Source organism: Drosophila ananassae (genome assembly GCF_017639315.1).
Source record: "Drosophila ananassae strain 14024-0371.13 chromosome Y unlocalized genomic scaffold, ASM1763931v2 tig00000119, whole genome shotgun sequence".
NCBI classification, from domain to species: domain Eukaryota; kingdom Metazoa; phylum Arthropoda; class Insecta; order Diptera; family Drosophilidae; genus Drosophila; species Drosophila ananassae.
The window spans coordinates 401415-413950 of record NW_025319073.1 but is presented as its reverse complement, the minus strand read 5'-3'; the positions used below and the strand labels follow the sequence as shown (position 1 = coordinate 413950).

At 45.3% G+C, this 12536-nt stretch overlaps 1 protein-coding gene across 1 annotated transcript; it reads left to right on the top strand.

Annotated features, from left to right (window-relative positions):
* The first annotated feature begins 1137 nt into the window (after window positions 1-1137).
* On the top strand, window positions 1138-2346 carry LOC123258231. Its single transcript, XM_044718107.1, has one exon. The coding sequence runs from the start codon at window positions 1138-1140 to the stop codon at window positions 2344-2346; it is 1209 nt and encodes a 402-aa protein (XP_044574042.1).
* Window positions 2347-12536: the final 10190 nt, after the last annotated feature.

Here is a 12536-nt window from a genome sequence, read left to right as displayed (position 1 = left end):
ATCAAACCACGAGAGGTACACCTTCGCAGCACCGCTCACGAAGAGCCTGGAAGATAGAAACAGGAAGCAAGTTCCAAAGGCGCAAGATCCGATCGATCCGGCCCGCCCAAAAGGCAGAGGGTAAATCACATTACTCAGGGCCCAAACGAAACCGAAGATTACACCGCCGCAGCTTTAAGCGCGGCACAAGAAGTCAGTGTCGATGCTATCCATGAATATGTTTCGGACGCAATTAATTTTTTAGGGGAAAATCCCTGCTACCTGTCATCAGACGAAGAGTAGCGGGGGTAGATATGAGACTTTTAATAGATACGGGCGCGGCAAAAAATTTCATCCGTCCATACGAGGGGTTGAAATGTGTCCGCCCAGTAGAATCGCCATTCACGATACATTCGATCTGTCATATATGTATACTTACAATAAAACCTACACTTTCGCCGAAGAGGCACAAGCACTGATACACAAGACCTGCGCAAATCTGAGCATAGAATTCAAGTTTATACCACCTCGGGCACCCCATTTCGGAGGCCTATGGGAAGCCGCGGTGAAATCAGCCAAGCACTTACTGAAACGAACACTATATACCGCTAAACTAACTCATGAAGAACTTGAAACCATAGTCATCGATATTGAAGCTATTTTAAATTCTCGTCCGTTGACATCCGTCTCTTCCAGCCCGATGGATCTTACGGCATTAACGCCAGGGCACTTCCTGATTGGAGAACCTCTAACGGCATCACCTGATATTCACCAATCAAGGCGACGCACAGGGTTACTCACTCGGTGGAAGCGGATCGAACAACTACGAAAGGAATTCTGGACACGTTGGAGCCACGAGTACTTACATGAGCTACAGAATCGATCGAAGTGGACAAGAAGTTGCAAAACAGTAAAGATTGGTGATCTGGTTATAATAAAGGAAGACAACATCGCTCCATTGAACTGGCCCCTGGGACGCATCGTAGCAGTCCATCCTGGTAAAGACGGCGAGATCCGAGTGGCAGAAATACGGACAACATCCGGCAATATAACTCGTGCCATACATCGACTGGCGGTGCTACCAATCAACGATAAGAAGGAAGAAACCGACCTCTATAAAAAAAAAAAAAAAAAAAAAAAAAAATGCTTGTCTTAACAATGGTACTCATCTGGGTGATACCCGGACTGACTCTGCCCACACCCCCTCCACCTGAAAGGAAGGCTAATAACCCGGTTGTCATCACACCAATCAACAACGTAAGCGGGACCATCATAGAAGCCACTGATAGGATATCAATCAAATCTGCCGAAGTGACACTCATCACATTTTTTGATCTCAGTCAGCTGGCCCGAGAGATCGAGACGGTCAAACGAGGCGTCCAAACTATAAAACAATGGTGCCCAACGGCTTACGAGGTCTGTCCCACGATCATACAAACATTGCAACAGGAAGTGGCAGAAATCCAAGATGCTGATCAGTTAATGCATCATCAACGGCAAAAACGCGGAGCACTGAACATCGTTGGAAATATCGCGAATGGGCTGTTCGGAGTACTCGATGATCAGTACGCCAAACGGATAGAAGAAATTATTGGTAAACTAAGAACCCAAGAAAGCATCTCGCATAAAATAGTAGAGAACCAGACGTCAGTTCTGGATACCACCATCAACATTATGCGGAGGACGACGATCGAAACGCAGAAGAGGATGCAGGACCTAGAAGCCAGCCTGGCCAGAATCAAGGTGAGAAGCCATGCGGCTGATCGGTATCTGCCACATGCAGTTTCAGAGTTGGTCGTCGTGGCAAGTCACATTCGTCGAGTTCAGGATGCTGTATTAAATGTGCTAATCGGGGCACACGAAGTAAAATTGAGCCCTGCATTGGTGTCGGTAGAACAAGTGAAACAGGTGATCACAAAAATACAAACACACCTTCCACCGGGAAGACGATTACCCATCACAAGTGAGACAGCACGAGACTTATATCGACTGGCGACCACAAGGGTACAAGAAACCGAGGACTTACTAATGTTCCATACGAGTGTTCCATTAGTCGAAGAAGACGAATTCACAGTATATCGGATGGAGTCAATTCCACAAATAACGAGAGAAGGCCTGGTGATAACCAAGACGGAAACAAAATATCTAGCAGTCGATGATCATCGGAAACACCACTTTGCGATCAATCAAGAACACCTCAGTCAGTGTATCAGCGGGCGAACGGAAATAAGGTATGCGAGTTTAAGCAAACACTATTGGGCCCGGACGCCCATCAACTCCCTTGTACGATGGCGGCACTATCAAGACATCGGGCAAGGGAATGTAAGCCAGAACCAATCAAGGGGACCAGTTATTGGGTTCAATTAACAGAGCAGAATGAATGGATCTTTGGGACAACGAAGCCAATAACAATGACCTATGTATGCTCGGACGAAAAAGATCAAATCATCATCGACGGCGTAGGCAAGCTGACAATCAGGCAAGATTTTGTGATCCAAAGCCCGACCATTACATTGTTGGGGCGGGCGCAGTTTAACTCATCAGGAACAATAAGGATGTCAGGAAGTTACGTTCACGAGTGGCCATCACATGAAAAAATAAGGACAACAGAAGGACAGTTGGAAGCAACATTAGATCAGCTAGACCAACTACATGCAGAGGTGCAGGGGTTAAAAACATGGACAAAGCAAGCACAGGAAGAGGTGGACAACGAGGCAGACTGGAATCTGGTTCATCAATATTCCGGAGTAATAATGTCAGGAGTAGCAATCCTCATAGCCGCATGGGCAGGGTACACGCGGTGTGCCCGGAAGGACACCTCAGCAACCCATCACCGGAGGACGACAATAACCCAAGGAGAAGAATTCCAGCTGGTCGAACAACGACCCGGGCTGGCCATGTTGGCAAGAGATGGACACCACAAGAGATTTGAAGTGTACGATCCAGAGACTCCACAGTAAAAGGCAAGCAAGACATACATAGTTATAAGAAGGGTTTATTAAATTAAGGTAATCTTAAGAAGCTTCTCCATCACTGGTACCCATCGAGGAAGCACCACTATTAGTAGAAAGGTTGTCATCACTGCTCCAAGCGGAACGACGAGAGAGGCGCCGTCGGGCAATACGGCCAAACGGTCGAAACTGGACAATAATGAGATCGCGATCCTCCATTCCCAGAGAGGCGGGGGTACCGCGGCGAGGAAGAATGCGGCCATAGTACCAGAAGTGAAGATCAGAGCAGCGTAAGCGGAGGCTGCGACAATATTCATCCATGAACTCCTGGATGTTGGAGTCCCGCTCATGACAGGTCCATTTCATACGGCCATAATAAGGACCAATAACTCGAAAGAAGAGCAACGACATGATCAACGAAGATACGAAGAGTGGTGCAAAAAACGAACCAGCAGCCCCTATTATTGAATACTTCAATGGGGGGGGGGGGGGGGAGAATGTTGGCACCTAGTGCCAAGACCTACTAATCAATCAAGATGCATCAGCAGGTCACAATACATGGCACCTAGTGTCATCAAGATGCATCAGCAGGTCAGAATGTATGTTGGCACCTAGTGTCATCAAGATGCATCAGCAGATCAGCATATACAAGCATCAGACCTACTAGCCTATTAATTTTGTAACTCTAAGCATAAGCCAATACCCAACTCGGCAAGCCGAAACTAGCCAGCGAAGCCGAAATGCGTGTGGAAAACAGTACGTGAACAAACAACCCCTGAGTCAGCAGACTCAGAGGTGGGTGACCCTGGCATTAACCTTAGTATTAGCACGTCCAGAACCTTGACCTTTCTTAGATTTAATGATGTATAATTTAGCATCTTATATAAGAGGTATTCTTCTGAAATAAAGACAGTTCCGAAATCAGAGTCAATCGTTGAAACTCCGGCACTTAAACTCAGCCTACATCACGTGATCCTGTGTAAAACGATTCACAAGTAGGACCCGCGGCATACCAGTCTACTCCGAGTGTTGCTCCCGTGAAACGGACCGCCAGTAGACCCCGCGTTCTCTAACTACTCCGAGTGTTGCTCCCGTGAAACGGACCACGAGGAGATCTCGCGGCATACCAGTCTAGCTCGAGTGTTGCTACCGTAAAACCGGACCACCAGCCGACCCCGCACTATCTAACCTACTTCGAGTGTTGCTCCCGTGATACGGACCGCCAGTAGGATCGGCCGATAAGGGATCAGCCGAATCACCATCCCAACGGTGCTTGAGGAAAACCCTACCGAGGACTTCAAGCACGCAACCGCAATTCCAGCCTGATCACAGCAAGCGTCTGGCCAACCCGAGCAGTCCCTTGCAGAAACCAGGTAAATTTAGTCAGACTATTTACGTTCCTTGACTACGACTCCGGGACCTACCGCTACTCCCGCGAGTTCAAGTTTGACCTAGTTGCCGCATAACGCTCTACGGACGAACAGCTGTTTTGCCCAAATATGTATGATACATTTTTTCTGCGAAGTTGGTTCAAGGGTGCTGCCAAATGCGAATAATTTGGAATAAAATTGCAATAATAGTTTACTTTACCCATAAACGCTTCCAATTGTTGCAAATTCTCAGGAGGCTTTAGTTGTTTTACAGCTTCTAGTCCTGAAGTATCTGGAAGAACACCGTTTGCGGATATTCTTCTTCCCAAATGTTCAATTTCATCCTTGAGGAAAAAGCTTTTCTTCATTTTGCATCTAATACCGTTGTCCTGAAGAATACTAAGAACTTGATCGAGTCTTTTCAAATTTTCTGCCCTAGTCGGTGCTGAGATGATGATGTCATCAAGATAGTTCCCGCAACCTTCTATTCCTTTTAGGAGTTGTTCTAGGTATCTTTGAAAGATTGCCGGAGCGCTGGCTATTCCATATGGAAGACGTTGATATTGAAAAAGGCCCAGCGGTGTGTTCACGACCATAATCTGTTTGGACGCTTCATCCAATTCCATTTGTAGATAGGCCTCTTTAAGGTCTATTTTGATGAACTGCTTGCCATGACGGATGATGTGAAATAGAGCCTCTTTTGTGGGCAACGGATACTGCTCGATGTCAATTTGTGCGTTGACTGCTTGTTTAAAGTCACCACAAATTCGAATCGCTCCACCTGGCTTAGGTACGAGAACAATTGTGGATGCCCAGTTGCTAAACTTCACCGGTTTCCAAATCCCTGCTTGGACTAATCTGTCTGCCTCTGCCTTAAATTTTTCTATTTGTGCAAAAGGAATTTAACGGCTTTTATAAAACTTCGGTGTTGCTGTCGATTTTCAAATTACACTGGCTTTGAAGTCTTTTATCTCTCCCATTGCGGGCTCAAAAACGTTTATATATTTGTTGTGTATGTCAGTCACATTGACACTGTGCACCTCGTTAATGTTCGATACTGGCATTATATCAAAACCGAATGTTTTGAATAAATCCAAACCAAAAGATTGTTCGAATTTTCCACGTTTGCCACTATTAATATAATTTCTCTTTCTATTTCACCACATTTCGCAACCGTATGCAGCTCCCCAAGCAATGGTATTGGTGTGCGCCCAAATGAGTGCAACACTCGTGAGCGTATGTGTTTGAGTTTATTACGGATGCGGTTGCTCCTGAGTCCATTTAAAATGAAACCCCTTTGTTTAAGATTTCCAGATCAATGACTTTTTTGTTCCTTTCATTTTTGATTAAGCCTGTTACACTGTACACTGCTTCAATCATTTCTATATCGTTTGCTTCGTTTTTATCTTGCCTTTTAACTTGGTCTTGATTTCGCCAATTACTTTTGTCTTGATTTGACATACATACGACGGTAATATGTCCCTTTCTACCAAACTTGTAGCATACGGCATCGCGAAACTTGCACTTTTCTCTTGGATGAGAATGACCACAGCCAGAGCACCATTTTAATGCGTTTTTGTTTGATTTCCTTACTGGCGTTTCTTTTTGATAACTATTAATTGCATTAAGGGGTACATTTTTTTCTATATTTTCTTTTAGCGTTGCTACGGTTTTTGTTGTTGTCTCGTAAGTTTCTGCTATTATGAGCACATCTTCAAGAGTTGGTTGCGTCTTTTGAAAAGCAGATGCGCGAACTGCATTATATGGCGTATGTACTATGATTTGATCGCGAATCATTTCATCTACATAGTTTGACAAACAACCTTCTGCGTTGCACACAAATTCACGAGCATTCTCGAGCGAACCCGCGCATGTCGGCTACCCACTCTCTATGTGTTTGTGAATGTTTCATCTCTCTTTTGAAGAACTCGTAACGAGCTGCAATATGACGTTTGGTTGTGAAATGCTCCGTGAGCTTGTCTGTGAGTTGCTTGTATGTAAATGTGTTCAAATTGCTACTTCCCAAAAGATTTTTTAGAAGTTCAAATATTGATACACCACACCACGAAAGGAAGTAAGCTTTTTGTTTCAGATCTGCACTGACCGAATATACATTGAAATGTTGTGATAATTGTTCCAGATATGACTCCCAGCTTTGTACATCTTTGTCAAATATGTGAAACGGAGGGCATATAGATTCACCCGCGCGTACCGAATCACTCACGCTTGCTGCGGCATTTTTGCTTAGTATATCTTGCATCCAGTTCCGTTGCTGCTCCAATATAGTTGTCGTAAATTCCTGCTGTTGAGCCAGGATTGCTTGTAATAAGTTAGTATCTGTCGGCATCTTGATGAAAATCAACAATTGCGTGATACGCTTTTCTTTTATCCTCGTCGTTAAGATGTTATGTCCATAAGGTAGAGGTCTGTGCTTTCATTCTGAAGTGTGGCTGCGAACTGCCTTTATTAAAGTGTGTATATCTATTTTCGAATTTACAGAGATGCCCATAATGTTGGTGATTACAATCTCTGGTAACGTTAGTATAAGAGGAGATAGTGTAGGTTTTATTGTAAGTATACATATATGACAGATCGAATGTATCGCGGTGAATGGCGATTCTACTGGGCGGACACATTTCAATCCCTCGTATGGACGGATGAAATTTTTTGCCGCGCCCGTATCTATTAAAAGTCTCATATCTACCCCCGCTACTCTTCGTCTGATGACAGGTAGCAGGGATTTTCCCCTAAAAAATTAATTGCGTCCGAAACATATTCATGGATAGCATCGTCACTGACTTCTTGTGCCGCGCTTAAAGCTGCGGCGGTGTCATCTTCGGTTTCGTTCGGGCCCTGAGTAATGTGGTTTACCTTCTGCCTTTTGGGCGGGCCGGATCGATCGGATCCGGCCGGCTTCCTATTTTGGTAGGCCGGCGCTTGAGATGGCTTGAGCAACCTAGACATTGAAGGGTCAACATAAACCGCCGTCGACAATTTCCACTCCAATTAATAAGATATGGAAAGGTGATGATTGGGACAACCCTTTGATGACTTCTAGCCGGCTGGCCGTAGAATATCAATTAGGAAGATTATGTTGGAGGGATGACTATCCCTCCTTATCTGCTGGACTAGAGACTCAGTCAGATTTGTAATAATAAGTGTTTTACGACGGATCGTCGGAGTTTCAATGTAGGAGCGATGGCTCTTTATTTCATAAATGCAAAAACAGAACTGAACTTAAGAACTAACAAAAGTGAGACTCATAGCGGCCACTCCAATGGGCAGTGCTTGCCGGCTATGCACGAGCTTCCGGCCAGACGCTGGGACAGCAATTTGGCCGGAGCGAGCTTTCGGACGATCGGTCATTGCAGTCGCCCGGTTGACTTAGTTAACTACTGCCCCCTTCAGATTAAGGCCGCCCTCGGCCGACCCTATTTGGACAATCATTTCCTTTAGTTGTCCCAACTAGGGATCTCTTGGAATGGGTGACTCGCCAATAAGTGAGGCCGATACAAATCAATGCGCAGCAAACTGCTCCCGCGACTAGCGCTATCTGGTGCGAGCGGTAGTTGTTGACATCTTCCCCAAATCTCTTGATATGCTCCAGGTTACGTTCACTCAAGCGGTGAAGGTATGGGAGGCTGAGAATATTGTGCTCCAGAGAAATGTTCCGGGAAGGCGAGCTGGCTACTCCTGGTGCCCTCTTCTGGGAAATATCATGATTGATATATAGGGTTTCATTAACTGTGGCACTCTCGATGAAGGTGATAAGGTGTGTTCCTTGCAAGTAGATGTAAGTGCCATTGTCCACACTCACGCGAGCCGGGCGATCGTTTATGATGAGGATTCCCTCGTCTACATATGTGATGGGATGCAGATCGCTATGCTGGATGTCGTAGTGCGCAATCCCACCCGGGTGGAGTTCCTGGGCGCAAGATCTTCTCAGCGCCAGTTGGCAAAATGTGACTCCCGATGACATGGAGCAGTTTTTTACCGTGTGGATCTCTCCATCGCAGTCCGCTATGACCTTGTCCTCCAGTCTGAGCATTGTGTCGTGATGTGACACGGGAAAAATTGTAATTTTGACGGAAGCTGACTTAATTTTAGGAAACTTAATAATGAAATGAATAATGTAAGCGGATTGTAAAACTTTAACGGACGCAACGGACAATATATCTTTGATGCGGGTATCTGTGGGCTCCTCTATCCACATACTTTCCAGGTCTGCATGATCTAGTATGCGAGGGACTATATTGATTTTGGCGAGCGCTGTTGCAAGCAATAAATTTTGCAGCTCCATTGTAATCATCCTATTCCGAGATAATAACATCTCGTATAGGTGTCCCGAATCAATTTGGGATTCCTTAGTCGACCTCAGAATTTGATTAAATGTGCTAGTAATGTTATTTATCAGTTCTTGTACTTTACTGTTAATATTGACCTGTCTATTGTTTGCATTAATGAGCTGGAATTCGGTAAGTCGGATTTTTTCAAAATCCTCCGCGTCTGGCGTTCCCTCCACTACCTTTAACGCCGCTCCCAAAAAGTCTAAACTCCTAGCTACTCTATGGTGGAATCTCAGTGACTCGAGTAGGTTACGCAGGTGAGCAACATCTACGCTCAAAAGTTTCTCCATGTGTGACTGGGGAAACATGTGAATCATGTTATTAGTCTCTTCCACCACGCGCCTGTATCCTGAGAGATTGCCGTGTGTCCTACGAATGCAAATTCTTCCCATACTAATATTCGACCATCAATGATGGGAATGTATTTGGCCTGCGAGTAGTCCGTGACGTGTGCCGATGTTAGGGTCAAAAGGAATAACAGAGGTATAGGAGTGAACCTGGAATTTTTGAATTCATTGTAATGTTTTGCAAAATTTAAGAAGCCCACCACCAAGCATATAAATCAAAGCGTAGAATAGCCTAAGTAAACACAATGATAACGACAAATAAAAAATAAGAAAACTTATGCCAAGTGGCTAGGAATAAAAATGTGAAAAAGGTGGTAAAAAATTATCAGACGAATCAAGTCAACATGACCATGCCTCGTCTATCTAAGGTTGTCCTTGTGGACCACCCTCCCCTTAATGCGGACTGTGGTCCCCATGGCCGCTTCTACAACTTTCTCTTCACAAAATGGAGAGAGTTTTTTGCCTAGTCGCCTGTTGGATTTTACTAGGACTTTTTCGCCAACTTCGAACACCCTGTTTTGTCGGGAAGCATTTTCCCTGTTCCTGAGCTTATCTTGGGCGATCCTAATCTTATCCTGAATCTCATACAGTGGTTCTTCCGATTGTGTTTGTATCACGTCGGCCTGCCTCTTGTCGATGACCGAATGGATAGATTTATTGTACCTGGCTGTGGCCAGTAAGATTAGCTCGACGGTGTCACTGATGCCTTTATCAATTTTAAGGCATCTGGCGAGCCCCACCAGAGTGCTGTGGAAGCGCTCCACTTGTCCGCTTGAGGTACTGTGGAGGGGCGGTGCGTTTGAAACGTTAACGCCGAAATGGTTTTCCAGCATGGTCAAAATGGTGGGCGAATTTAACGATGGTTCGTTGTCGCAATATATGACCTTGGTTTTAGGGAAAAAATTCAACAGCAGCAGTAATGCCGGTTTAAGGTCCTCTATGGTTCTAGAGGGAATTGATTGGTCCATGGCAAATTTCGAGAATTTGTCAATGCACGTAAGGAAATGTTTTTTGACCGCGGAGAAAATGTCTATGTGTAGCATTACTCCTACATGAGATGGGAGTGGTGTCTCTGTTTTTGGGGTGTCTGTCATACTTTGCCTTAGCGCATGTCCTACAATTAGCGACTATTTCGCTTGCTAGTTTAGCCATTTTCGGGAAGTAGTACTCGGAGACTACCTGCTACACGTTTTCTTGGGCAGACCTGTGAGCTCTGTTGTGCTCGACAGTGAGAATCTCCCGCCTCTCGTCAATCGCAAAAATATCCGTTAGTCGGTTTTTGCAGTGCCAAAATTTGGTGGCAGGAAATTGCCGAACCAATTTGTCCTGAACCATTGCTATCGTGTGCAAATCGCAATGGATGGCGTTTACGCCTTGAGGAACTATTACGTCCGCGAGCTTCTCCAGCAATGACTCCTCGCAAGAGAAGTCAATGTTATGCCGTCTCTTGTTTCCAAAGAGAACGAAGCTGCGTTTCGACGAACAGCGGGCTTACTCCAGAGTTATCTGGTTTTGGAAGCAATTTAGAGGCTTTTCCGTTAATGGGATAGCGTGGATTAGCGACAGCTCACTGTGAATTGTGGCCGCGCTTGAAAATGCCTCTTCTTCTTCTACAACGTTGAGTTGTTGCCTCGAAAGGGCATCTGCAACGAGGTTGTCTTTGCCAGGCATTTAATGAAACTTGGCACCATACTCGTCGATGCGTTCTTTCCACCTTTCAATTTTCGTATTCGGATTAGAATCCGACACCGCGTAGGTCAGCGGTTGGTGGTCAGTGTAGACATTTATGTCTTTGACCCCATACAGGTAGTGACGCAGCTTTCCTAGTCCCCAAACTATGGCTAACAGCTCCCTTTCGTTGATAGCGTAGTTAACCTCTCTGTCCTTTAAGGTTCTGGAGATCATAGTGATGGGTCGTCCCTTTTGGGAAAGCACTGCGCCAATGCCATATGCCGAGGCATCTGTCGTTAGATCAAATGTCATTTTATAATCGGGATAGCTGAGGATGACATCCTCTGAAGCCAGAATGTTACGCAACTTATGGAAAGCATGTCGTTGCTGCTCGCTAAATTGCACCTGGATATTCTTGGATCTGTGCCTACTGACACTTCCATGCTCCCCTTTAAGTATTTCAGATATGGGCCTAGCTAATGATGCGAAATCTTTGATGAAGCATCGGTGATAACTGGCCAGGCCAAGGAACGATCTCACCTCGAATACATTTTTGGGTTCGGGGAATTCCTGTATGGCCTTGGTTTTTTCTGGGTCTATTGTGGTACCTTTATTAGTGACAATAAAGCCCAAGGAACTAACGTTCATTTTAAAGAATCGCGATTTTTCTGCTGACACCCTCATGTTGGCGTCGAGCAGGCTCTTAAGAACCCAATCCACATGCCGTATGTGGGCGTTTTCGTCCTCTGAAAAAACGATGACATCATCAACATAGACATAGCAAAATTTGCCAATCTGCTCTAGCAGTATGTCGTCGATGGTTCTTTGGAAGATGCTGGCAGCATTCTTCAAACCAAACGGAAGCCGGCGAAACTCGTATTTTCCTCCGTTAACGGAAAAGGAAGTCTTTTCGCGGTCACGCTCTGTCAGAGTGATCTGGTGGTAGCCTCACTTCAGATCAAGTGTCGGGAAGTATTTGGCTTTGCCTAAATTCCCTAGTATCATAGAGATATTTGGCATGGGATAGCGATCGGGTATCGTCCTCTCGTTCAATTTGCGAAAGTCCAACACGAGTCGCATTTTGCGGTTGCCCGCTTCGTCATTGCCCTTTTTGTCTACTACCCATATTGGGTTATTGTAGGAGGACTTTGACTTTTGTATTATGCCATTTTTTTAGCAACTCTTGGATTTCGCTGTTGACAAAATCTGCAGCCCCCATTGGGTATGGGTAAAGCTTGGCATAAATGGGCTCCTCGCTTACCGTCCTGATGCTACCACCGACGTGTTGTAAGGCAGGGCCTCGTTGGGGTTTGCGAAGGCTTTCTTTCGTTTGCCAAGCATTTTAATAAAGGCCTATTTAACTAGAGGCGGCGCGTCCGAGCAACCAATGTTGGTAAAATTGACGTCGGGGCACGATTGGAACTCTAACTTTTCTTCTTCGGAGCCCCTATTTGAGGTGGCCGGAAGCTAGACAAAGCGATGCCCCTGCCTGTTTTAACAGGTCAAGACCAATTATGGCATCAAAGGAGGACAAATCTGGAAATATGAAGAACGTGGCCTTCAAGTTAAATAGGGAAACATAACACTTTTTAGTGATAGTGGTGACACCATGGATCGAATGTATCGTGAATGGCGATTCTACTGGGCGGACACCTTTCAATCCCTCGTATGGACGGATGCAATTTTTTGCCGCGCCCGTATCTATTAAAAGTCTCATATCTACCCCCGCTACTCTTCGTCTGATGACAGGTAGCAGGGATTTTCCCCTAAAAAATTAATTGCGTCCGAATCATATTCATGGATAGCATCGTCACTGACTTCTTGTGCCGCGCTTGAAGCTGCGGCGGTGTAATCTTCGGTTTCGTTCGGGCC